The following is a 24,810-nucleotide window of genomic DNA, read 5'->3' on the forward strand; positions in this document are numbered from 1 at the left end:
AATATCTTAACCTTTTTGTCCTTCACATCAGTATTGCAGAAATTTCATTCGTCTCTTAAGTACACATTTACACACTTTTATTTTCCCTATTTCTCTATACAAAGCTGTTCTTATGCCTCCTGTAAAGAGATGGGAACAACCTCACAAATACCATAGTATCTAAATTTCAAAATAACAACATGAAGGATTTTCTGCGTATCTTCGTGCATCAGAGTCTGGCCAGAATATACTGCATTGTCTTTAATTTGTCTCCTTATTACTACTAAAACTATGGCAATGGACAGAAACCGAGGTTCTAGATATTCCCATAAAATGTTCGGATGTATTGTCTGTATGTCTGGCCGATGCAATACGTCTCATGAGACTGGAAAGGTTACAAGCAACCTGGAGTGACATGGTGGGGATGCCAGCCATGTGATCAACTACTACAAATCATTATTCAAAGACAACACAGCTTGGGGATCAAGGCCCCTCCACGTGCACTGCTGTGCCAGATTGCTGCACTGGGTGTCTATTCAACTCAGCACAATTAAATGATTTCCTGGCACTCATCTTACACGCTGGTAATACCTCGTCTTTTGATGAGCACTCAGAAATGCACTTGAGTGTGAGATTAAGCTGTGTATGGGTGTTTATCAGCGTGGGTCTGAGGCATAGGGACAGTATTTTTGAAGCTTTCAATTACAAAATTATCACAAACATGTCAAAAGAGCTCACCAGGCTGGCTGATAAGACAATTTTCTCATGGTGTCATGGTGAAATCAGATTATGCTGGTTTGATCTATAGTACCTGTCCAGTACTTTTTCGCTGGGGTTGGGCAGCAAACAGTCATATAACAATAATAGTGTTGCATCTTTATAACTCCGTCTATAGGTGCAGTTGTATGATTTAAAAAAAAAAAAAAAAAAATCAATCAGGTGGCTGTAGCTCAGGTGAATAAATGATACATCAAACATGGTCAGATAGTTAGGCATTTAAAATAAGTAAAATATTATTTGATATTTTGAATACAGGTTAAAGAATACCCCTGCTGTGGGGTAGGAGTGGGTGAAAAAAAATTTGAGAGATTGTAACTTCAGTAAACAATACATAGTACTTTTTTATACTTTAGATGCTTTTAAGACAATACATTACATATCTGACTGAATTTTATTTTCAGTCCAAACTGCTCCATGTGGGATGTGACTAGAGATGTAATGGTTAGTTAATTAATCAATTGGTTATCAATCAACAGAAATTAAATCAACAAATACTTCAATAATCAACTAATCGTTTTAGTCTTTTTTTTTTAAGCAAAAATTCCAAATATTTAGTGGTGTAAATTTCTTAAAGGTAGAAATTTGAATCTTTTCTGTGTCATAAATGATAGTAAAATGAATGTCTTTAGATTTTAGACTGTTGATCTGGCAATACAAGATGTGAAAATGTCATTTTGACCATTAAGAAATTATAACAGGCATTTTTCTCTACTTTCTGACATTTCACAGACAAAACGATTAATCAAAAAAAATAATCGGTAGATAAATCGATAATGAGAATTATCACAGCCCTAGATGTGACCATCCATATTGTACTTGTCTTATAAATTTTTAAAACAAAATTCATTGGGTTGTTTTTGATTTGTATTCAGGGATCCTTTGAGAGCAAGATCACTGAAATATTAAAGAGTTTGGCTGAAAAATGCACATGCAAACCATTTTTAGTTGAAGTCACAATCCATAAATTGTAGATGGATTTTACTTTTTAATGCAATTTATAGCTTCTACCACAATAGACCATGACACCAGACTCACTTGAAATGTAATCTCATTTTCATGTTTAATGAACTAAGGAGTCTCTCTTGTATGAGTATCTCTTATGTGAGTATTAGTATCTCAACAACACATAAAAAACATATTTAAAATAACAGAGAAGTCTGTGTCTGAATTGGCCATATCTCACTTCCAGAGGGAGAGGCCAATGGGATGTTAAAAGAGCCTTTAGTGTATAGTTGTATCTGCTAAAGTAAAATCAATGCAATCCAAGCAGTTATCAATTTAACAGGCAGATATTTTCTGCCTATTTTCTTTAAACAATGTATTTGCAGCTATTTAACGATCTAATTGAGTAAATAAAACATCATGCTGTAGCTGTTAAACGCACAATATCATGGAAGGGATCATGGCAGTTGTTGTCTTCATTGTTTAACAACCAGCTTCTTCGGTTTAGGATTACTCCAGTATTCATTGTTCAGGATGTTTTTACCGGGAGCCGAAATATCCACAGAGGTCTCCTCCTCTCCAGAACAAACAGACCCAGTGATTAAACAGGTAAAAACACTGAATAAAACAATTTCATGTTTAAAAAAAAAAAAAATCAGCGTTTCTCTGACGATGTTTGGGTGGTACCGGATGTCCAGTGGGGGCTGTTAGCTGAGCCGCTGCTAACGTTTGCTCAGCTTGTTTCTCTGATAACTTAAGATCCAGACATCCGATGACTAAAATCCTTCATCTGGTTAAAAGATATAGTTAAAAACAAACAAGATCTAAAGTTTATCATTAAAATGTGGCTTAAAACTGAATAAAAGTCCATTTACAAGAGTCTCTGTTGAACAACCACAACGCCGACGAATTATCTTGTAGGCATATGATCTTTGTTAGACGCCATTAAGGCAAACAGCCACAATGTAGGTGGTAGACACAATTGTAGTGGACAAACACAATGCCGACGCATGCATCTTGTGCGCGTATACTCTTTGGTAGAGGGGTATGATGCCATTGACAGGTGATCAAATGAAACGGACCGTTACCTTGATTAAAATTACAGATTTCTCTGGGCTTGAAAATTGTTGGAAACATTTGGGATAATGCAAGTACACAACTCAACAAAATATATAACATAGGTCTAGTTTTTAGACATTTTAATGCGGAATAGTTACATATTATAGCTTTAATTACTGAAATGCAAATAGTGTCAGTCTGTTAAATAGATGTTGGTGAATCCTGGTTTGTTTATAGTAACTTTAACTTTTATATTAAAATATGGCTGCCATATTTCCTAGGTTACTTTAGAGAAACATCAAAAAGGACATCATGTTGAGTCTCCTGTAACTTATTCAGATGAAGAGTGTTGTTGTTCTCATGCAAAAACATTTCTGTGTCTTTACTGTGTCTCTGAAATGCGTCTTCTATTGAGAGACAATAAATGGACCCACAACCGCTTAAGTCTCCATTAGCCTCATCACAGCACTGCACGCAAATAATGATAGCAGTGAACTTTCTTTTAATCAATACAGCTTTGATGGGGTCGCTACATCACCAATAAAACGGCACTACCCATTAGAGTGCTGAGCAGCTCTCTGGAGAGGAAATGTGTTCCAAAACACTGTTTTTTTTTTAATACATTTTAAATGCTTTTAGTGCAATTACAGTATAATGTGGCCATTTCAGTTTATATATAGTGTTGAATTCAGTTAAGTGCATATATAAACAAAGATTTTATTATATAAATGAATTTGAATGAATTCTTGCAACTCAAAAAAGTAAAAATACCACAGTACTAATGTTGCCAACATTACCTTGTCTGCATCCACTTTTCCCCTCACGAACTCCGACCTCCAGAACTGCAGCGCCTGCTCCAGAGAGAGGCCGATACCTTTGAGGAAGAGGCCGTACTGCATACGGCCACCGTGGCGGAGATGGTGGTTCTCTCTTAGGGCCTGGTGGAGCTGCCTCATACACAGTGGGTACGACTTCCCTGAAAGCTGGAAGCAGACAATAATTAATGACTAACATACAGATATGGAATGTTTTAGCTTAACCCATACACTGGTTGTGATACATTATCAGTCTCTATGCCTGTAAATTTCTTATTTTTATACTTTTATCTTTCACTCCTTGTGTTTTATCCCCTTTTCCCCCTTAGGGTCATGTGTCCATCATAATGTGAACTGACTGATTAAAACCTAATCTGGCATTTAACATATTTTTATATTAATTCCTAGCTCTCGGCCACCAGAATTGCTATACAAATCTAATTACTCCCCTTTAACCACCCATCACAAGCAAAATAGCACCTTGAATTTGACATTTCAAGAGGAGATTCGATGAAACTTACTGAATCAATTTGTTCCAAGGAGATTTTTCCAACATTCTTCTGGATGCTGTAATCTTGTCCCACATAGGCATGACTAATAAGAAAGAAAATAGGAAAAAATATCAGAAAAATGATAAATAAGAATTAATTCTTTAGCAATATTAATCATATTAGGAGCAATGAAGGCTGCCATGAAAACTGATCATGTTTTCTGAGACATGTTTCATCAATGTAATCAAGTCAAATTGATAGACAATATGATTAAATTAAAGATCAGACACAGCTAAAATAATGAACATTTGACTGTAGTTTAAAAACGTGTATATAATACATCCCCTGTAGCCAAACAAACCTAAAGCCACTGAGCTGCTATCAGTAGATTTTTGAGTCTGATGACTTTGGCAAGTCCCATGTGGCAGTGCTTTACATCACATTGTGTTCCCCCTACCAGAGAGATTAGCTTCCTGCCCACTAATCTCAACAACCTGCCCACTAATCCCCATCAACAATCAGGCAACATGACTTCTTCCACCCTTAGATTAATGTTCTTCCTTTTATCTAACTGATAACACCCTCACTGTGTTCTGAGCCGCTCTACTTTGCTATTGAAGCTGCAATGAAGTCTGCTGCTAATTCACATCAAAAGTGTTTTATTGGTGAACGAGTGGAAGGTTTTAATTTTTGGGCACCTACAGGAGGTGAAGCCTTTGATACACAGTTTAGAGGCTGTGCTACTGTTCGATAAGACGTAATAACTATATTTTAGGTGCTTTTTGGTTGGTGGATACATTTTAAATACTGCAAGGGAGGAATGGGGTGAAACGAGACCCCCACAATTCAACAACTAATATTTCCTATCCATACAGTTTGAGAAATAATGTACATGCCACGCACAAGCCTTGCCGTTTCATTTCACCTCTATTTTATCAGTGATTCAAATGAATAATGTTTCGAGTGAATCGTAGGTCTACAACCAGGCTACACTTGCATAGACCTAATTACTTCAGGACTGAGTAACTTCAACAACAGTAAAAGTTGATGCTGCAAACTTAGCTAGGCTCTATATGTGTGTGCAAAACATCTGGACTTGTCTGCAGGGACAGACTGAGGTCACCTCAGACCAGCCAGAAGCCCCAGACCCTTCTCAGTGCCAAAGATCAATCCTGCAAAATCTCTTTTTCAACAGCGTCCTGGCAAAATGGCAGCTAAAGTTATTAATCCTGCTGCTTACCTGAGGTGGTTAAGGAGAGGTTGGAGCCGTTCATCAGAATGCACTGCTGGTAGTGAGCGGGCCGTCAACTGCAGAGGAGATGGGCATCACATGAGTAATGGTAAATAGTGCAGGTCAAAGGCTTACAACAGCCGAACACACTGCAAGATCAGTGCAAAGATTGAATGCTACACAGAACAATAATTAAAAAACGAGGCCATGGCTTTGTAATTTAAGCAGGTAGTATGAAGCTGTAACTTTAAAGCACATAAAACTTGAGGAAGCTTACACAATCACTTAATAAAGACTCAAAAGTTGGCCAAATTCATCAGAAACATGGAAACAAAATGGGTAAATAAACAGTCATATCTATTGGGAATCAGCTTTATCATGAGTAGCTTGATGTATGGTGTAATTTTCCACAGTTGGTAATTAATTGGTCACTTGTTAAAGCTGTGAGTATTCACAACATTTACTACCATTAAATGCATCACAAGGATATGTTTTCATGCTTATGGTGTGAGTACAGCTGTAACCCCTGATTGCTTAAGACGCCTCCCATATCTCCTAAACTTTCTCTATTGTGTAAAATATATTTAATATATTTGTTTCTTAATAATTATCTCAGTTAGTTTCTCCTATCTGAAATGATGTTATTGAATGTCTGCTGGTGGTACCCAAAAGCCAGCCGTCAGCTTGGTGTGTGAGGGATCTTAAAAGGGATCATGTTGAGACCTCTGCCTTGAAATTCCCTCAGCTGCAAGTCTATTGATCTTGCTTCAACTTGTGAGAACAGGACTACAACTTACTGAATTCATACATTATTACGTTAGCCTGGGGTGGAGCGATATGACCAAAATCTCATATCCTGATAACAATACCTATCCCAATATAGCACATTTTATTTAATTCAATGAATAAATAGTCGGTCCGTCATATCGCACAGCCCTACATCATCCTGAAACATCTGTAACATATGAAACAACCAGAGCAGCAATGATTAAATCAATCAGCAGAAAATTAATCAGCAACGACTATATTTTGATGATTGAATAATAGTTTTAGTCAAAGCTTTGCTGGTTGCAGCTTCTCAAGGATTTGATGCTTTTCTGTGTTAGACATGATGGTAAACTGAATATCTTTGGATCTGGGACTGTTGATCAGACAAAACAAGACATTTGAAGACATCACCTTGAGCTCTACAAAATTATAATGGGCCTTTTTTGTCAGGTGATTTCTCTCAATACTGTCTAGACCCAAAGCATGGTTTGCATGTCCCTCAAGAGTGCTACAGGATTGAATTTTATACTTAAACTTTCAGATGTATGCACATCCCTCCCTAAGAGAAAGATTTAATAATACTTGTCCACTAATTGCTTCATAAACACAATTCAAATCACCAACACAGAGAGTCTAAATCATTTGCTTTACACAAACACAAAAAGCTTAATATGCAACATTTCTGTCTGTTCAAGTGAACATCCAACCAATAACGGCTGTCATATGGAGAAGCAGCTTTCAATTTCATGCCTTTTTAATGACACATCTTTTCTCTGCGATGTCCCTTAGCTGTAGCCAGCGGAGGAGAATAAACATTATAGTAACACAGACACAGCCACAATGGCACAGTTACAAGAAAAATTGTTTTGGAGCATTACTCCATTCCAACAGTTAGCGGTCCGGATAATTACCAGGAAATGGGGGGGAATGACTGAACTGGACCAAGTTGTTCTTTTTATTTGTTTTTCCCCCCAAACAGGAAAATATGGCAAGCCTGTCCCATGATGGAGGACACATGTTCAGTTTAAACCAAACCAAGTACATGTTGCCCACTATGCCAATGACTTTCTGCAATAGGTACAACATAAATTCATGATTAGACAGCTAGTACTCAGCAGCATACAAACCAGTTTTCCAACTTCTCACTTAACTTGCACAGGACAAATTGTTTACCATTTCTGAGAAAGGACGGGCACAAGTTACTTCTTGTGCATTCTGAGACTAGTGAAGCACATCAAATCTCCTCTCAGAAATCACTATTGCATAATTCTGATAGTCGTACACATTCTAGTATGCTAGTAAGTTTTAAATAAGTCCTTCAATTTGCCAATATGCATTTCAGATCACTGGCTAAGCACAGTTCGCTCTTTGTCATGAACACAGGCATTATGTGGAAGTGCACTTGATTGAAAGTGACTACTCCGTTAAGTACAAGAGGAGGACAATGTAACACAACCACTACACAGAAACAGACCCTTGTTCAAACTGCCAATGCAATTTATATGCACAAAGCCATGAGGACTGAGCTCCAAAGAGACTCAAACAGCTGCTTTGGTGAGGCATTGTGTCTGGTGTTTTCTTTGACAAAGTGCTTCTTAGTTGGAAAAAACAAACACTTAAAGGAGGACACTTGGCATATATGTGCATAGGTATGTGTACATGGATAGATGAAAGTCTGTGACAACAAATACCAGAGTGAGGAAAAGTAATAGTTGGTGGTAGCTATTCCATACTGGAGCATATAGAGTTTCTGGTTGTTATGGAACCAAGGCCGGCTGCAACGCTAACGCTACAGTATCTGACCCTTGATTGGCCCATTGTAGGGTCTATTACAAGAAATTGATAGGAATACTTATGTAAACATGTATATAGGATTATGGGCATTTATTCAAAACCAATGTGAAGAAGGTTAAATACTTGCACATAGTCTGTGGTTCCTGAGAACATTTTCAAAACTGTAATTTACGAGACTGGTGCTCTCTTAAGAAAAAATCCCTAGGCACTGAATTAAACACATTCATGACCAATACATAAGTAATTAAATCTGATATACTTTCTTTATAGCAGACAGGTTCACTTTTGAAAAAGGCCGTCTGTTGCCGACTGAGGATCTGGAATGATAAGTCAATGGCCATCGGGTCTAATGTCGTAAACTAATTAGAATCCAAATTTAATCTTAGTTATATAATACTTTTTTTTATTTTTTATTTTTACCTTGTTTCATTTTATGTGTATTTGTCCTCTATGTTTTTGTAATCAGTGTTGGTTGATTAAAATATGAGAAGTGTGCTATAATTTCCATTTCCGTTTTTATGGCAAATAAAAAATAAAACAAAACCTTGAACTCTCTGTACTGGCAACTTGAGTAAAGTTAATTATGTTACTTTTATTGATGTGTTGACAGGATTGTATTGTGTATGGAATACTGTTTGGAAATTCTGTTTTTATTTGACAATGTTAAGTTGTTTTATATATTTGTATTGTGATATTTAAAAAAGTGAATGAACGCTATAACAGTAAGGTATAACAGTTATGTAGATACTTATCTCTCATATTGATCCCACATTTTCTCCACCATAGTAGACAAACTCAAAAGCAGTTTCATGACTTTCTTCAGAGATCTATGAATACTAGAATAATGCGTATACAGTATACAACCGTTTTGCCAAAGCAAACCTTCTCTTTGCCACCATTGTTACCACTCATCACAAAGTAAAGCGCAATCTAAACACAGTTCACACTTCAGGTACAGAATTAATACGTTATACTAGCTATTAACACATGCAATCAGAAGATTACACAGGATCAAACTTTATCAAAATCCTGCATTTTCAATCTAGACAATTATACCTCCAGCTATCAAGCTACCTTTATTAGAGATTTCTTGCACCGTGCTAATAGACCAAGTCTATTCATAAACCATACAGTGACTCTTTCCTATGGTTGTTAAACACGTTTGTGCCTGTGCCCCAGTAAGGACCCTTAACCATCGTGTAACCGAACCTTGGATGTCTCCTCACATGTATTATAAAGGATGCCTCTGGTTTCCCGAAACATCATGTTCCATGTTCCTCGGGGCATTCAATGCGGTGCACAAGTATTCCAATATTGCGCCTTCACAGACCCCTTACCACAGCTTTAAAAAAAACATATTATGCCCTGAGGGATAATAAGTACTTTCATACTAGCTGTCCCTAGTCTTCCCTGCAGACATTTTATGTCATATGTGCATACTTGTTTCCCTCGTTTGAACCCTGCATTTCTCCAGTATCGCTCAAGGCACTGATGGGAACAACCACAGCTGAAGTTTAATAATTTGCTACATGCAGTATATTAACTTAAGCCACATGCACAGTGAGTGGACACAACAGCAGAAACATGTACTATAAAATGCGATGTGAAGCTATGTTGAGTCAGAAAAGTGTGATTATTTTTTTGCTCATAGTTGTTGGTGTTGTATTGGATTGCATTATACTTTAAGTTGCTTCCATTATTGATTTAAAGTCCTGTACATTCACATACTATATATATGTAGTGGTAAACTTGTGCTATATGTTTAGATGTGTGTCGTGAACTGTAGCAAAGTACGCATGAATGCTGTCATGTTCCTCTCAAATACAGGATCTCAGGTGCATAACCTCCATGTTCATCCTCTCTGTAACAGCGAAGAGTAACAAACACTTACTGCAAGTGCTTTAGACAGTCTTGTACGGAAATCATTGAGAACAATCGTGACGATGTCCTGGTGTGGGATATACACATAGCCTGCTTTGAGGTACACTTTTCTTGTTCGCACTAGATCCAGGGCATCTTGAAAAGGAACCTTTAAAATAAAAACAAGAATGGAAGAAAGTTTTGAATAATTAATGCATTTAAAAAGATGTATGCTAATATTCCACTTGCATGCCTGGTGAGTGTCAGGATGTTAAGGCCAACCCTTTGCCCTTTGTAGTTTTGGCTGCTTAAAATTTTAAGGTGACCCAATGATTTACATTTATTCTCATGATGTTCAATATAGCAAATGTGATGATTTGCATTCTCTTGATGAATAGACTGTCAGCAACATTCCTAAAATGTAAATTTACAGCCAAGTAGAAGGCCATGACATTTTCCCCCATTCCTTTTCATTTTCGTGAATGGGAAAACTATAGACCTAAATCCATTCAACTGTGAAAGGTTATGACGGTGATCTATCAATCAGCCAATAATTTTTTCGAGCCCTCCATCCACACAGATTTAAAGAGATTCCACATTAACTTGTGGTCACCAGAAAAGATATTTCTGTCAAATAATAAAATGCACCACAGCTAACTGATAAAATAGATGCTCAAGTTCACTAACCACTCGACTATGTCAATGCATTGCCAAGAAGACGGCGAGTAGAAGTTGTACGTTTCTGAGAGCATGAATTCTCCAATAAGTTGATTCAAACAGCCTCAGGGATGAATATTTGCTAATTTATTTCACATCATAAGATGCTCTGTCTCTATCTGGCAAAATATTGGCCCGGAGGTAGAGGAGCTGAATTAAAAATAGAACTGAGCCGACAAATCTGTGGTTTACTTCACTGTAATCAATGTTTTATTGTCAAAAAGAGAGTTGACTGGCACACTTTGAAAGGTTAACATGAGAAAATATTTTATAGAGGCATAAGCGCTTAACAGCAAGTGAGAGAGAGAAAGAGAGAGAGATGAGTAACTCACTTTGTAGAAGTCCTGACCCTCCACAGTGATTCCACTGACGGTGTTACTGGAGTTGAGAAGTTCATGCTTCAGAGCCATCTTCTCTTCGACACTAGTCTGAAAAGTTATTGATGAGGATGATGAATTTCAGTCAAGAGCTGCAAAGGCACAACTGTTGATACATACAAATACTGTGTTAATACATAGATGGTTTTGGACCAGGGGAAGATAAAGATATCAAATGAATGCTCCGTTTTTGTCCTTATTATTTAGATACCTTATTATTTATTTACTTAAATAGTTTCTCAATTTTTCCTTGAAGTATTCATCTCCATTCAATGAAAACCTGCAACAGTGGTTTCCTTAAGTAGGTCTAAGGACACACAAGTAAAACACAAACCAAATACACGTACAGTTTGATCTACATAGTCTACAGTGTACCAACTATAAAAATGAACGTCAACTCTGATATATCATTTGTTCAACAAAGTCTTTTATTTAAAAAAAAACCCTAATATTGTGGGCAAAAACATCTTTAAACATTTAAAACTATAATCACTCTTGAGGGGAACTCCTATTTCCAGAAACATTCATAAGCCCTGTTATTATGATCAAACAGCACCATCTAGTGAGCATGTCAGCTTGTGCAGCTTCTTGTCTCAATACATAATGAGCACTTGAGTTGGAAATGTAATGCACAATATAATTAAAAGCAGAGAGTAGAGGCGCCTTTTTCAATTACAACCTCATCAACTTGTTCCACTTTTCTCTCCTAATATGCACTAATACATTTCTGTCTCTGCAAGTCTTATTGGGAATTATTCTTTAATTACTAAAGAGTGTGATATAGAATCTAGACTCTATTTGCTATTTTTAACGTTTAAACACAGTCCCCTCTGTTCATGTTTACAAGTAAACATGAAGATCCTTATTCTACTGTTCAGATTAGTCACAAATGTGGACAGTAGTGAGCAGGTAGAAATGACTGGTAAAAAATTATATAAAGTTATTGTCACTGAAAAAACTATAATTGTGTATATTGTTATTATTATTATTGTTATATTGTGTTGCATAATTAATACATTTTTTGACTGGAAAATGACTGTAGGGGCAAAAAATGCTACATTAAAATTAAAAGTGTAGAAAAACATCTAAACAATTTCATCCTTACCGTTTCATATTGCAGATTATTTCTGTGCAGAAATTCAAGCTTTTGTGGTGCTTGCAGGTCATTGAAGCGGTGGCGAAACAGATCAACTTCCTGTTGTATAAACCATCTCCTTAGATCCTCCCTTTGACATTCCATGGGAAATAAACATTTTTTTTAGTTGCATTTGAAACACACCCATTAATTACAACGCAACAAATGACAAACTCCACTTACGTTTGGCAGTAGGCGAGTCTGAGAATGAAGTGAGAGATATGGTCCTTTCTTCGTTTCTCGTATTCAGTTGGTCCTTGCACAACTTTTCTGTCATCCTTAACAAGTTAAAATAAGTATTTTTTAATGACGTTAGTTTACATTTCTAACAGCTTCATCTCAGATTTTGTTATCATAGGGCTTTTTGGTAATTGTGGACCAAACTTGAACATGTGTAATATGTTTATATTCTATCTAGCAGTGTGACAAGGGCTCGGAATATAATATCATGTCAGGCTGCACTCTAACCTGCCATTTGAAAAATGACTAGCGAACAATCGCAAGAGGAGGTACCATACTGGGATAAACTTAAATGCCAAGGAAAGGCTGGCATTCAGGCAAGGAAGAACAGTAACAATGACAAACTGTAAAAGACATTAAAACATATTTCAAGTGTTTCTTAAAATCAACTTAAACTCAATGTTTTCTCTTTAATGCTGAATTCACCAGAATCTACTAACATCTCTGGATCGATTCAAGACTTTTAAAGGATGTTCAGTGACTTCCTCTCTATACGAGATAGGAGCATATAATTGTAGGCTTTACATCAGCTATGTTTACAAGTTATAAATATTAAGAAACAATTACTGTTACACATGTAGAAAATGGAGGCACCGACCCTTTTACAAAGATGTTAACTAGGAATTTTGTGTCAGCAGGACCTAATACATGCCTTTAGCCCTCTCTTCATGCCTGCACTGGTGGCCACCTGTTAAAACACCTCTCATTTATGCAGTTGAACCTTCACACAAAAGACTTTTTTGTCTGTACAAGCTCCAACTACAAGTCAGAAAACTGCAAATCAATCCATACATCCAGCGCAAAGTGGCATTATATGACGACATGTTCCCAAGCCCTTAATGATCTTCTGAAAGCCAACACCTGGTAAATACGTCTGTGTGAAATCACTGTTTGGAAATGCAGCATAAAACTTGTGATGCATGTCGTGCAAAACATACTCACCGCATCTGGTCTGTAAGGAAAGTTGAGGTTTCTTAACTCACTCTCCATTTTATTTGTGTACTGGTCTGACTGTTTCACATAGCTCACTCCCAAATTCTCAGTGGTCTTCAACACTGCAGTGACATTAAAAGATGACATAGCAAATAAAAAGTCAGGATTTACCACAGTGTATTTCACAACAGCAGATAAAAATATGCAAATTAAATTATTTCAAAATCATAAGATTGGCATGAGACCAAGGTCTTACATTTCAGTCTCTCCACTGCAAACGTCTCAAATTCGTTGAGAGAGATGTTCTCAAGAGGAGGCTGCCCGTAGAACTGTAGAGGAAGTCCATAGAGCTCCGCCTGAGGGTTGGTATTTAACTTCTTTCTCCTGCCGCCAAACTGCATGGTGCCTGATGGTGAAGCAAAAAGTATATTAACACTACTTCCAGTTCCAGATAACAGGGCAGTAGTCACCGCGCTCACAATCTCACACAGTTAGGTGCAGACCAGTATTTGTTTCGATGCAGCTGCATCAAAATGAACCAAGGCACCAAACTCTTCTCTATTTATACCATGCTTAATTCCACAAGTGGTGTCCACAACCTTCCCATCAGCAGGGACATCTGGGTAATATAACATGATCTATTGGAGAAGAACTGTGTGCCTTGTTATGTTTTCATGGACTTAAGGTGGCACTGCCAACAAGTCGCCACCCAATGACATATCAGAGGGTGCTGTAACCTTCTTCACAGAAACAATTACTGCCTCTTTACCTTGTGTTACTTAATTTATGCCATTAAGATTATGTGTAGGTAGCTGCCTGCATAACTCGAGGCCCTCATAACATAGGCAACAAGTGTCGTCTCACTAAGCTTGTGAAGAATGTGTAAACAGTCCACCACAAACCATTAATAGGCAGTCTGAATTTATTCTCATCTTGTAAAAATGGGTTAATTTGCCATAACAGGGGCTAAAAAGCAGCATTCACTAAATAGGACTCTTAAGTTATTATTTATATACTTTTAAGAACATTTCATCATACTCCAAACTGTGTGAAGTATGGAGAGGGAAGTAATTTTGTAAGTTTTCTCCTTGTCCTGTGTCTTTACATTTGATAAAAGGTGGAAATGACTCCCATAGAGATTTTAGCACAGCACCAGTTTCGCTCCTTTCGTCTAAAAAGCAAGCTAATAAACCTCCGACGGAGACTTAATTCAGCCTTGAACTGAGACGGTTTTGCTAAGTATAACGTCAGTGTGGTCGTAGCTCAATAACGTCAGTCAACAATACATGACACAAACATTGAATAGCAAGCTTTGTATGTAGGTTAGCAGTTACCTTAGCAGCACACATCGCTCGACAAGCTCGGCGGAAAGTTATAGAAACCGTATTTATCATATTTACATTACCTATTAGACGATGGAGTCGCTCCTTGTCAGCTGAAGCCCGCCAAACAAAGTGGGTCGTTCAACAAACGCGGGTAAAAGATGACGTTTCAGCTATCTCAGGAAGGGAAACAGATTGTATATCCGCCTCGCATGGTCGTGTCTAGATGGTAACCCTAGATTTGCGAAACGATCTCGCGAGATTTGCACGTATCGTTCCTTCACTGTGTGCGTTGTTTGTCACCGTACAAAAATAATTATGTTTTATGATGTGACAATGGTTAAGGTCTGGGTAGGTTTAGGCACAGAAAAATCCTTGATTAGGATTAAGGAAAGAGCATGGTTTGGGTGAAAATGATCAATCTCGCGAGATCGTTCCCAAATCTAGGGTTATCATCTTGACACGACCGGCTGGCTGTCATAATGTGTGGGCGTTCGATTTGTTGTTCCGCCCGATCCGCCGTATGTACAGCTACACGACCTCTGCGGGGACAAGAAGAGACTTAACTTTTTTTCCATTTGAGACGTGTAGCCGAAGACGTTCCGCTTGAAAATGAGCCATGGCCTTTTTTTTTTTTTTTTTATACCGTCGACCTGGCTGGACACAACAGGGACTTACAGGGTTGTCTGTAACACATATCAAACGCACCCAGAACGCATGGGTTGCCTTGCCCCATAGATTGAGATGCTGATTTTCTTTTCAAGAAGATAGATAGAAGTTAATACAGACATTGGAAAACTATTATCCTGGTTGTTCTGTGATGAGTGTACTCAAGTACTGTATTACAGTCCAATTGAAGTACTTTACTTGAGTATTTAAATTTTATGCTGCTTCTACTCCACTATATTTCAGAAGGGAATATTGTATTTGTTACTCCACTTATCAGACATACTTCTCATTCTCGTTTTTTAAGATCTTACATAAAAAAACATAACGAGCTTATGAAATACAATGCATTGATATAGCTCAAACATACGTATACACAGTGCATTTACAGTTTAAATTACAGCAGCTTCACCCCAACCAAATACCACATTAAAATGCATCTTACACATTGATGCATCAGAATTAACATTCTAATGATCTAACGTATAATTATCACTTACATGGGCCATTTTTCTCTAGAATAACTTTGATACTTCAAGGACATTTTTATTGATAATGTATGAATGAAGGACTATTTGTACAGGAATGTTATATTGGTACTTTTATTTAAGTAAAGGATACGGAACTTCTTCCTCCACTGAAGATAGGGACATTTCAGTTCAATGTTTGGTAATTAAAATTAACCCAAGGCTCGATTAACCGTCTGGATGTGCAGCACAAAAATGGGCTGTGGGCCCCTGTTGACCCTCATTTCTCCCACTGACTGAGCATTGTTAATTAGCTTATTATAATCATAAATTAATTTAGGAATATGTGACATATAAGCACAAGATAAACTGAAATAATGACAGCTTTAATATAGATTGTAACCCAGGGCCCCTGTACGAGATGGGGCCTCAGGATGATGGAATAATGCAGCTGTCACCTTAACCCCTGGCAGTACTGGCAAACGAATGTGTAATTAATCAAATCACCATAAATGCCACAAGGTGAACCTGAACCTTTCTGGCCCCCTATAGGCCTTGTGTTAATCAAATCCCAATGAGGAATGGACCCTCACAGGCTTTAAGACATCACATCTACAGTCTGTGTTGAGGAAATATATGCGTGCAGAGGGGTGCAAAAAGCACTGCTTATAGTTTTATGCTCACCTTCAGTATCCTATATATTAGTATGTTGTTTGACCAAATCAAATGATAACAAATCGGTATGGACAGATAAACATAATCATACCTTTATTGAACAAAGTATAGACACAGTCTCCATGTAAAGATTTATCAAATGACTCCAAAACTCCACGAACAAATATGTAACTCTAAATTTTACAAAGATTTTATTATTTTGCACAAATTTTACTGGTCATTTCATTCATATTTTTCTACATTTTATTTATTAGTTTTTTTGTCAGGGATGATGCAAAAAAAAACAACAAACATTGTAACAGGTTAAAATAACATGATGACATGTTCCCAAGCCCTGTATGCTCTTCTGAAAGCTAACACCTGGTATATAGTCGGTGTGAAATCATTGTGTGAGAAAGTTTAAATATTGGTGTTTCGCTACATGGTAATTCATGACTGTTTGAAAATGCAGCATTGCTAAATCTTAAAAGTGTTGAGATGCATGTAATGCTAAACATACTCACAGTCTCTGGTCTGTAAGGAAAGTTGAAGTTTTTAGACTCAGCCCAGTTTCTTTTTGTACTGGTCTGACTGTTTCACTCCCAGATTCTCAATGGTCTTCGGCACTGCAGTAACATTAAAAGATGACATGGCAAATAAAAAGTCAGGATTTACCATAGTGTATTTCACAACAGCAGAGATTATGCATGCATGCAGAAGGGTGCAAAAACATTGCTTATAGTTTTATGCTCACCTTCTGAATCTAATAATAGCTTATATGTGTATATGTTAGTATGTTGTCTGACCAAATCAAGTTGTACCAAATCGGTATAGACAGGTAAATATAGGCATAACTTCACTGAGCAAAGAACAGTGTTTATGGGCTATAATTGCACAGAAAAATGCATATCTCTGTAAAATGTGCTATGGTGTGGAATTATAGGTCTAGCTACAATGGTAATTCATGTTCATAAGTGAATGCATGTTTACTGGTAGATTTGGTCCATCAGCCACTGAGATAAAACAATAATAAAAGATACGATAGTTGTTGATGAAATGATCGATATCAGCAAGGAGTTATTATAGACGCAATGAAATTTAATAACTTCAACATTCTCCTCAGTTGTGACTTGGAAACTACAGATGTACCCAAGAGTCCTGAGCGAAGACGCTTGTATCAACAGTAACTATCTTGCCTCGTACTCTCTTTGACTCTGCTGCTAGGCAACAAACATTAGCGAGCTGGTTAGCTCAGCTACTCTCATGCGCAACGTAGTTAGCTGCAACGCAGGGTCGCGGCATAGACAGCGATGTATTTTCATCCTGCAAATGTAACATATTTTAATCAGTTGTCGACGCTATGAAACTTTATCTGCCTTTGTGAAGCGGGGCATATTCGGCCTGTGCGGTCATTCGCTGGACACTGTTAACGGGTGGAGCTGAAGGTTCTTTTCTCTGGGAAAAGGAGCTAACCTTAGCTCGGTATCCTTAGCCCCCGAGTCCACTAGCGTCTCCTCTTGCCTCAGTGAAGAACAGAGGCAGACTGGAGATATGTGATTGCGGGTTAGCTGGCTGGTTAGCTCATCTAATGTTGGCGGACACCGGATAAGTTGTAACGGTATTTAACAGGTAAGAAATTCAACAGTTGTATGGGTTTTCTAGCTTTTTATCCTTCTTGACCAGCACTGTTTGCTCCGCTCAGCCTTTTAATGGACTGCTGCACCACCAGCTGCTCTGTACTTAGACACCCTCCTGCCAGCTATTCAACAGGGATGTGTCTTGATGGACACACAAGATTTGCGAAACTCTCGCGAGACTTGTATGCATTGTTTCTTCATCGTGTTCTTTGTTTGTCACTGTACAAAATAATTATATTTTATGATGTGACAACACTGTGGTTAAGGTCTGGTTAGGTTTAGGCACGTAAAAAAACACTTGGTTAGGGTTAGCGAAAGATCATGGTTTGGGTTAAAATGATCAATCTCGCGAGAGTTCCTGGGGTTACCATCTAGACAAGACCGTTCAACAGGTCATGTCTTGACCAAGGCGAGGGAGTCTGATGTGGGAGAATAAAACGGACGAAAAGTTGACTAAAACTTTATTCCCCTCATAGACTTTGGCAGTAGTTACTATACACACCAAGAGTAAACAGCGAGAGAAAGCAGAAGTTCCATCTCATGGCGTTATAATATTTTTATTCTCTCTGTGCCCCAAAAATATTCGCGTTAACGGTGCCGCGCCTTGAGGCCTGATGGTCAGTCTGGTATGAAGGTGAGGGGAGTGTCTTATCTTAACCGAGTTCATTTGTATGCTTGAACTGAGTTTATGTGACGTTATATGTGCATTATAAGGCCCACCACAAGAAAATCTGCTGTTTAAAACTGGTATTTATTTCACGTTATCTGTCACATCTTGTCTGTGTGGTCTGAATGGGGTAATGATCACACTAAAAATGGAAAAGCATGTTAATCCAAAGACCCTCTGTAGATGAGATCATGTAGTTATGTGTAAGTATGGAAAATTACCAGTTGTCTAATTGATGTTTACCACACTGGAGTTGATGGTAATGGGGAGTCAAACAGGAACTGTCATTCTCAAGTATTTTAGTCAGTGTGGGAGAAATCTGTTTTAGTAACTGCTTTGTTTTGTTAGGTTGTACAGCATTTGTATAGTCAATAAAAGATATTAAACATGATAACAGCCATATCATAACATCCAGATCAATCCTGATAAATCGCTGTGTTATTCAGCACAATATTTTAAATTCACTCATTCAGTGTGAGAAAACAGTCTCGCACTAGTCTCCAAACAGAAATCATGTTGTCCTGTGGTTTACAGGTGCTGACACAAAGCTAAAGCCTGCTGCGAGTGTGTAGCCAGCTTCATGACCCCCCACTCTGACTCAGTTTCTGTGACCCCAGAACAGAGTTGAACCACACATCTGTAAATAACACAGAGATGAGTTGAAAACTGAAGTGTAAACTAGTGTAAAACATCAAAGAGTGCAGAAATTAAGGGCACTTTTTAAAAAATTTGTAATCCCTATTTTGCCTGCTTGTTTAACAACTACTGCGTCATGCATTACAATTATAGCTGATGAATAAATATCTTCTAGTGTGATACATATTGTGAGTCAAATCCTGACAGGCTGTTGGACGGCACAGTCACACAGTAGGTTGTCAGTGTCCACTGGGAACAGCTTTCCCACAATATGTTGTTTAGCCTCGCACTCAGCAGCTACACGCATACGTCGTAGCTGTGGAAGACCAAGTTGCTATGTGGAGTCCACTGCTGCTAATGGAAGAATAAACACATCGCACAGCTTCTCCAAACAAGTTCTCTGTAAAATTTACAACAGTTAGTTCAACATAAGCGGACATAATAGTCGGTCAATTACAGCTACGTGTGTATGACCATTTATTAGAGTGCACTCCCTCCTCAATTAAATTCTTGTGTTAACCTGTAGTGCTAAAATTAATTACATTTTACAAGCCATGCAAATTGGTATTGGGAGAAATTGCTTTAGGCTCTCAGTCTGGTCAATTGAAATGATTTGTCACGATTTCCACATATACAAACATATTAATTAAAAAATCAGATTAACTGACAGGTTCTACAATTTTTAGTTGTAATAGATAAGAAAAAAGTGTCTCATGTCATCACTACAGCCGACAGATTTAGTTTCCAATATATTGTTTAATAAAAGTTTACTACTTTATTTAGTTTTTTTAGAACTACTTTTAGGTGGAGAAATGCTGTGTCCTTAGCCGTAAAGAATGGTTTCCTTCATGGCTAATATATGTTATCAATCAATCTATAATTTTGTCATCTTCTTTGTTTATGCTGTATTTCTGTAATTTAGCTTGCTTGGTCTATTCTGTACTCATATCTGTTGCATGTCTGTCTGTCCTGGGGGAGAGATCTTTTGTCTGTTCACCTGTTAAAGGTTTTTCCTTATTTGAATTGAGGTTCTAAGGATAGAGGATGTTGTATTGCTGTACAGATTATAAATCCCCCTGAGGTAGATTTGTGATTTGTGATATTGGACTACACAAATAAAAATTGACTTGACTTGATTGACTGGACAACTGCTATCTGTAGTAAAATAATGTTATAGATCAGTGGAGAGGATATGCTATCTATTCACAGCTGAGTGCTTATTTTCTTTAAAAAATCTGCATTAAGTGATTTTATACAACTAGAGGGCAGAAGGTTGATTATAAAACAAACTCACAGCAACAAGCCTTGATATTAAGTTCTTAAGGCAAATGCGTTTTAAAGTTTACAACTCTTCTTGAGCAGAAATGGCAACGTGAGTCATCTTTCTCACCACCTTTTGGGTGCAACTCCAGTATTCACTTATGATTTAACAGCCTTCTTTCAATAACAGCTGTTGATCCTCATTTGAGCCATCCTACAGTAACAAGCTTCAAGTTAAGCATGTTTAAAGTCACAGTTTCCCTCTCTTACCATGTGTCACACATGACCGTCACAGTCTGTTTACAGTATATTTCTTTTATGCTTTTAGGAGGTATATGTGCTTGCGTCACATCACTAAAAGTACCCAGGATCAGTGGCACTGAGACAACCAACCAGACGTCACCACCATGTTGGAGGAGGACATGGAAGTGGCCATCAAGGTGGTCGTGGTGGGCAACGGAGCAGTTGGCAAGTCCAGTATGATCCAACGCTATTGCAAGGGCATCTTCACTAAAGACTACAAAAAGACCATCGGAGTGGACTTTCTCGAAAGGCAAATATTGTAAGCAACCTGTTTCACAGATGTTTTCTTAATTATAGCCTCTATTTAAAGATATTGCAGGGCTCTGGGGTGTGACTAATTTTTCCTCATCTTATTGCAAAGTTTACTGACAACATTTATACAACTTGAACTTCATACATTTAAAAGATTTTTGGTGTACATAGCTGTAATAAAAATCCAATTAGATGCATAATCTGAGTTTACTGATGAATATGACATTCTCTATGAAATGAATGATCCTGATGTCAGTGATATTTCAGGATAATCTCTGTTGGTGAAACAAATGTTACAGGTAGCACCTGTTTTCCTCACTTTAATAATATTACCATAAAACTAGTAGAATGTGCCTTGTAGGACATTGTTACACTGACTGAAGACAAACTATTAAAACCTGCTCGTTGTTTCAGTGTCAATGACGAAGAGGTCCGACTAATGCTGTGGGACACCGCTGGGCAGGAGGAGTTTGACGCTATTACCAAGGCCTACTACCGTGGTAAGACCCTACTAATGTGACAAATTTAACACTGCTGCTTTTTGGACACTGACCTCCATGACCTCTGAGGTTACGTTCTTTTATTTATCATAGATTTAATGGTCAGCGTAGCAAAGCACACACTGTTACACATGTAGCCCTGCTGATGTGACTCTCCTGTGTGCCTGTTGTGAAGTTGATCCAGTGTTTTTACAACATTGAGGCAGATTAATTATGTATCATATTCACTGGTGTGTTGTTTTTCATCGCAGGTGCCCAAGCATGTGTGCTAGTCTTCTCCACCACAGACAGGGAGTCGTTTCAGGCCATCGACAGCTGGAGGGAGAAGGTTGAAGCAGAGGTCGGAGATATTCCCACGGTTCTAGTGCAGAACAAAATTGACCTACTGGAAGAGACTGTTATTAAAAAGTAAGTAACTGTTTTTCTTTTTTTTTTTGCAAATTAACATTAGAGCAGTAAATCAGTATAATGTTAAGAACAAAGTGTGATAACTAAATAGTAATTAAAGCAGTATAATTTGCAGTGAATTGTAGTAATTGAGTATTTCCTTAACTTTGCATTGCAGCGAGGAGGCAGAGTCTTTGGCTAAAAGGCTTAAGCTGAGATTTTACCGAGCTTCGGTGAAGGAGGATCTTAACGTCAACGAGGGTGAGTTACTGAAAATGTGAAACGGTCTAACACAAGTCAAACAGTCTTATTCTGGGTATTGCTGTCATAACATTTCTGCTGTTTCTCTCTTTGGTCAGTTTTTAAGTACTTGGCTGAGAAGTATCTTCAGCGACTCAAACAGCAAACAGCAGAGGAGACGGAGGTGGTCCATACAACAAGCAATAAAATAGGTGAGGAATCTGTCTGCACAACACTTCTTTTATGACACATTTTAAAGTTTTCTGACATCACTTCTAATCTTATTTTTCCAAAGGTGTTTTTAATACTACGAGTAGTAATGTCTGCAACCAGAGCTCCAGCAATGGCAGAGAAGTCATCACTCTGCGACCTAACAAACAAAGGACCAAGAAGAGTAAAAATCCCTTCGGAAGCTGCAGCCTACTCTAGATAAAATCATTTCATTTTAGCGACTGACTATTGCTCTTAAGACTAGATGGTCATTGTTGTATTCTAATGGAGGTAGCCACATTTAGAGACCAAAGCCCATAAAGACTGGGAAATACTACTCTGTACTACTTTGATAACCTGATGTTTAATCTATAAATCCTAAGTTGTTTCCCCACACTCATGGTTGAATTTTCTTTGATTCAGCCTTGGATCTCCATAATATTGTGCACATAATACCTGTCAACACCTGTACACTCCTGGGTCCTCCTTGTGGTTGCCTTAAGTAACACTAACAGCTGCAGCTACAGTATGTCATGAACTTAATGTTTCCAAAAAAAAAAAAAAAGTAGTGATATTGTCTCATCATGGCTGAATATTTGTTTTTTTCCATTATGACTTGACACACAATCCTCTCAAACAAAATATGTAACAGCAAAGTTTGCACTCTGGCTCTTTGAAAACATTTGCTCGTGTACATGATTTTTACCGTCACCCTGTTCCCGTGTGCTTTACATTTCAACTGTGCAATATGTTTGTATGTATTGTAGAAGATACACAGATTATTTTGTACCATATTTTTCTAACTTTCGACAGAATATGGTTCAAACTACACTGTTTATCGTGGATAAAATACTATTGAATTCAGAGTGAATTCTCTGTGCAGAAGTATTTTTGTACAAATCACAGAAGTGTTGAGTGATAATTTCACAGAAGTGTTAACACCTTAATGTTGACATAGTGCCAAATTTCTTCTTTCTGAACTGTAGTGAAATACTAACACTGCAGTGATTTGGATGTAACATGAAATTAATAGAATGTGTCCTTATGTATAACCAAATATCAGTAACCATTGGCATAGTCTTCTATATGTCTGCTTACACTCCACTTGCAGATTTGTTAACCAAATTCTAGGACTCTGTGATGTAAAACATGAGTTTAGATAATGATACTCTGCTCTTTGAGTCATAGTACCTCAAATCACAATCAGCTATAGGTTTATGTTTTGATTGCAGTTATTTACATAGCGTCATATTTAACTGTGCTTTTCTTTAACTTTGGTACAACTTTGAGTTTCAGATTTCACTATATTTGTAACCTACCAAACACTAATCATGGTACAAGGTTTTGGTTTTTACCTTCTTAGTTTTGCTCCTGTATTAACTTATCATTTTCTATTTTGTAAATATCATCCTGCTCCTTTTTGACCTCCCAAAAAAAAAAAAAAAGTTCAGCAGTGTCTCCCTGTGATATGGAGTCTTAAGCAGGATGTAAACCCTCAGTCTCTGAAGGTGTGCCGCAAAAAGTCGACCGTCAGTCAGGACCGGATGTTTGCTGTCGTGTGCCTGATTATGCAAGAAAATTCAATTTGTTCTAATTACATGATGGTACTCCGGAAAAGATCTAAACTGATGCTCATTCCTCGATACAGCTAGCTGTGTGCTGTATGTTAACGTCTTGTCTGCATCAAGCTTTTTTTAAAAAATGTAGAATAGATTCCAAAAACTGAATTACACAACGGTCTACCAAGCACAAAGAAGTACATGGTGATGTGGAAAAGTCTTATATTAAATCTCCTGTGTGAAATTATTATTATTAAACGTCCTTATTAATAGTCACAGATCTAAATATTTTACATGGAAATAGAATACAGAGGACATTTGGGAATACATGCATGTTTTAGTCTTTTAAAAACATTTTGTAACTGATTCTCAGATCTGTGGTAGCAGTTGTTCACCCATTCAAATGAACTTTATGAAGAGATGGAAAAAGTTGTACTGAACTAAATGGTGACTTACTTTTTTTTTTTCCATCTCATAGTCTGATGTGAAAATCGTAACAGGTGCTTTTCTCCACAGTTATACCATTGGTACTAAGATTGTTTCAGATTTTTCATTTGGTTGTATGTAGACAGTGCTGTATCGAAAGAAAAAAAAAGGAAGTGTGGTATAACTGTATTGCATGCAAGCCCTTTTTTTTTTCTTCTCCATATCAGTGAATGTTGAATCATGGTTGCAATGCCACAATGCCTTGTCCCTGTTTACATTCTCCTCCATTGATCACCAGTAAGCATTTTATTGCCTCTTGCTGTCTGTTTGAATTTGCTTGCATGGTAACTTTGTAAATAATGATTTCTTGAACTTTCTCTTATTTGTAACATTGTGTTTTTATTTTTTTGCCTTTTTTGCTTTTTGACTGAATGGATTTAGCGCACTTTATCAGTAAGATGGCATATAATCTTAAAGAACCATAAGTTAAAACTGACCATACT

The 24,810-nt window shown here is 37.4% G+C and overlaps 2 protein-coding genes across 5 annotated transcripts in view; one reads left to right on the forward strand and one right to left on the reverse strand.

Annotated features, from left to right (window-relative positions):
- Positions 1-17,814, reverse strand: part of prim2 (DNA primase subunit 2) — a 29,672-nt gene extending 11,858 nt beyond the window's left edge. The window contains exons 1-11 of one of the 3 annotated variants that reach the window (XM_044372481.1): positions 17,704-17,814; positions 16,755-16,856; positions 13,378-13,527; positions 13,131-13,243; positions 12,132-12,226; positions 11,919-12,039; positions 10,769-10,864; positions 9,751-9,888; positions 5,307-5,374; positions 4,097-4,169; positions 3,558-3,743 (exon numbers count right to left, since the gene is read on the reverse strand). In XM_044372481.1, coding sequence (XP_044228416.1) covers positions 3,558-3,743; positions 4,097-4,169; positions 5,307-5,374; positions 9,751-9,888; positions 10,769-10,864; positions 11,919-12,039; positions 12,132-12,226; positions 13,131-13,243; positions 13,378-13,522 — 1,035 coding nt within the window. In that variant the 5' untranslated portion in view covers positions 13,523-13,527; positions 16,755-16,856; positions 17,704-17,814. Of the gene's footprint in view, positions 1-3,557; positions 3,744-4,096; positions 4,170-5,306; positions 5,375-9,750; positions 9,889-10,768; positions 10,865-11,918; positions 12,040-12,131; positions 12,227-13,130; positions 13,244-13,377; positions 13,528-14,455; positions 14,476-14,526; positions 14,682-16,754; positions 16,857-17,703 lie in introns of those variants that run through there. The other 2 variants (XM_044372480.1, XM_044372482.1) reach the window with 2 other exon arrangements.
- rab23 (RAB23, member RAS oncogene family) lies at positions 17,494-24,683 on the forward strand. 2 transcript variants are annotated; one of them, XM_044372483.1, is made up of 7 exons: positions 17,494-17,859; positions 20,759-20,992; positions 21,400-21,485; positions 21,737-21,893; positions 22,051-22,133; positions 22,232-22,324; positions 22,408-24,683. In XM_044372483.1, the coding sequence occupies exons 2-7, from the start codon at positions 20,838-20,840 to the stop codon at positions 22,539-22,541; spliced, it is 708 nt and encodes a 235-aa protein (XP_044228418.1). In that variant the 5' UTR covers positions 17,494-17,859; positions 20,759-20,837; the 3' UTR covers positions 22,542-24,683. The 2 variants fall into 2 exon arrangements, with proteins under 2 accessions (XP_044228418.1, XP_044228419.1); XM_044372484.1 differs by lacking the exon at positions 17,494-17,859 and adding an exon at positions 18,238-18,501.
- Positions 24,684-24,810: the final 127 nt, after the last annotated feature.

The sequence above is a fragment of the Thunnus albacares genome, chromosome 14 (assembly GCF_914725855.1).
Source record: "Thunnus albacares chromosome 14, fThuAlb1.1, whole genome shotgun sequence".
NCBI classification, from domain to species: domain Eukaryota; kingdom Metazoa; phylum Chordata; class Actinopteri; order Scombriformes; family Scombridae; genus Thunnus; species Thunnus albacares.

Excerpts from the sequence above, each read along its gene's own strand:
- rab23 (XM_044372483.1), top strand. The coding sequence starts at position 20,838 with ATGTTGGAGGAGGACATGGAAGTGGCCATCAAGGTGGTCGTGGTGGGC. Across the intron at positions 20,993-21,399 it reads TTTCTCGAAAGGCAAATATT|TGTCAATGACGAAGAGGTCC; the intron begins GTAAGCAACCTG and ends TCGTTGTTTCAG. Across the intron at positions 21,486-21,736 it reads TACCAAGGCCTACTACCGTG|GTGCCCAAGCATGTGTGCTA; the intron begins GTAAGACCCTAC and ends TTTTCATCGCAG.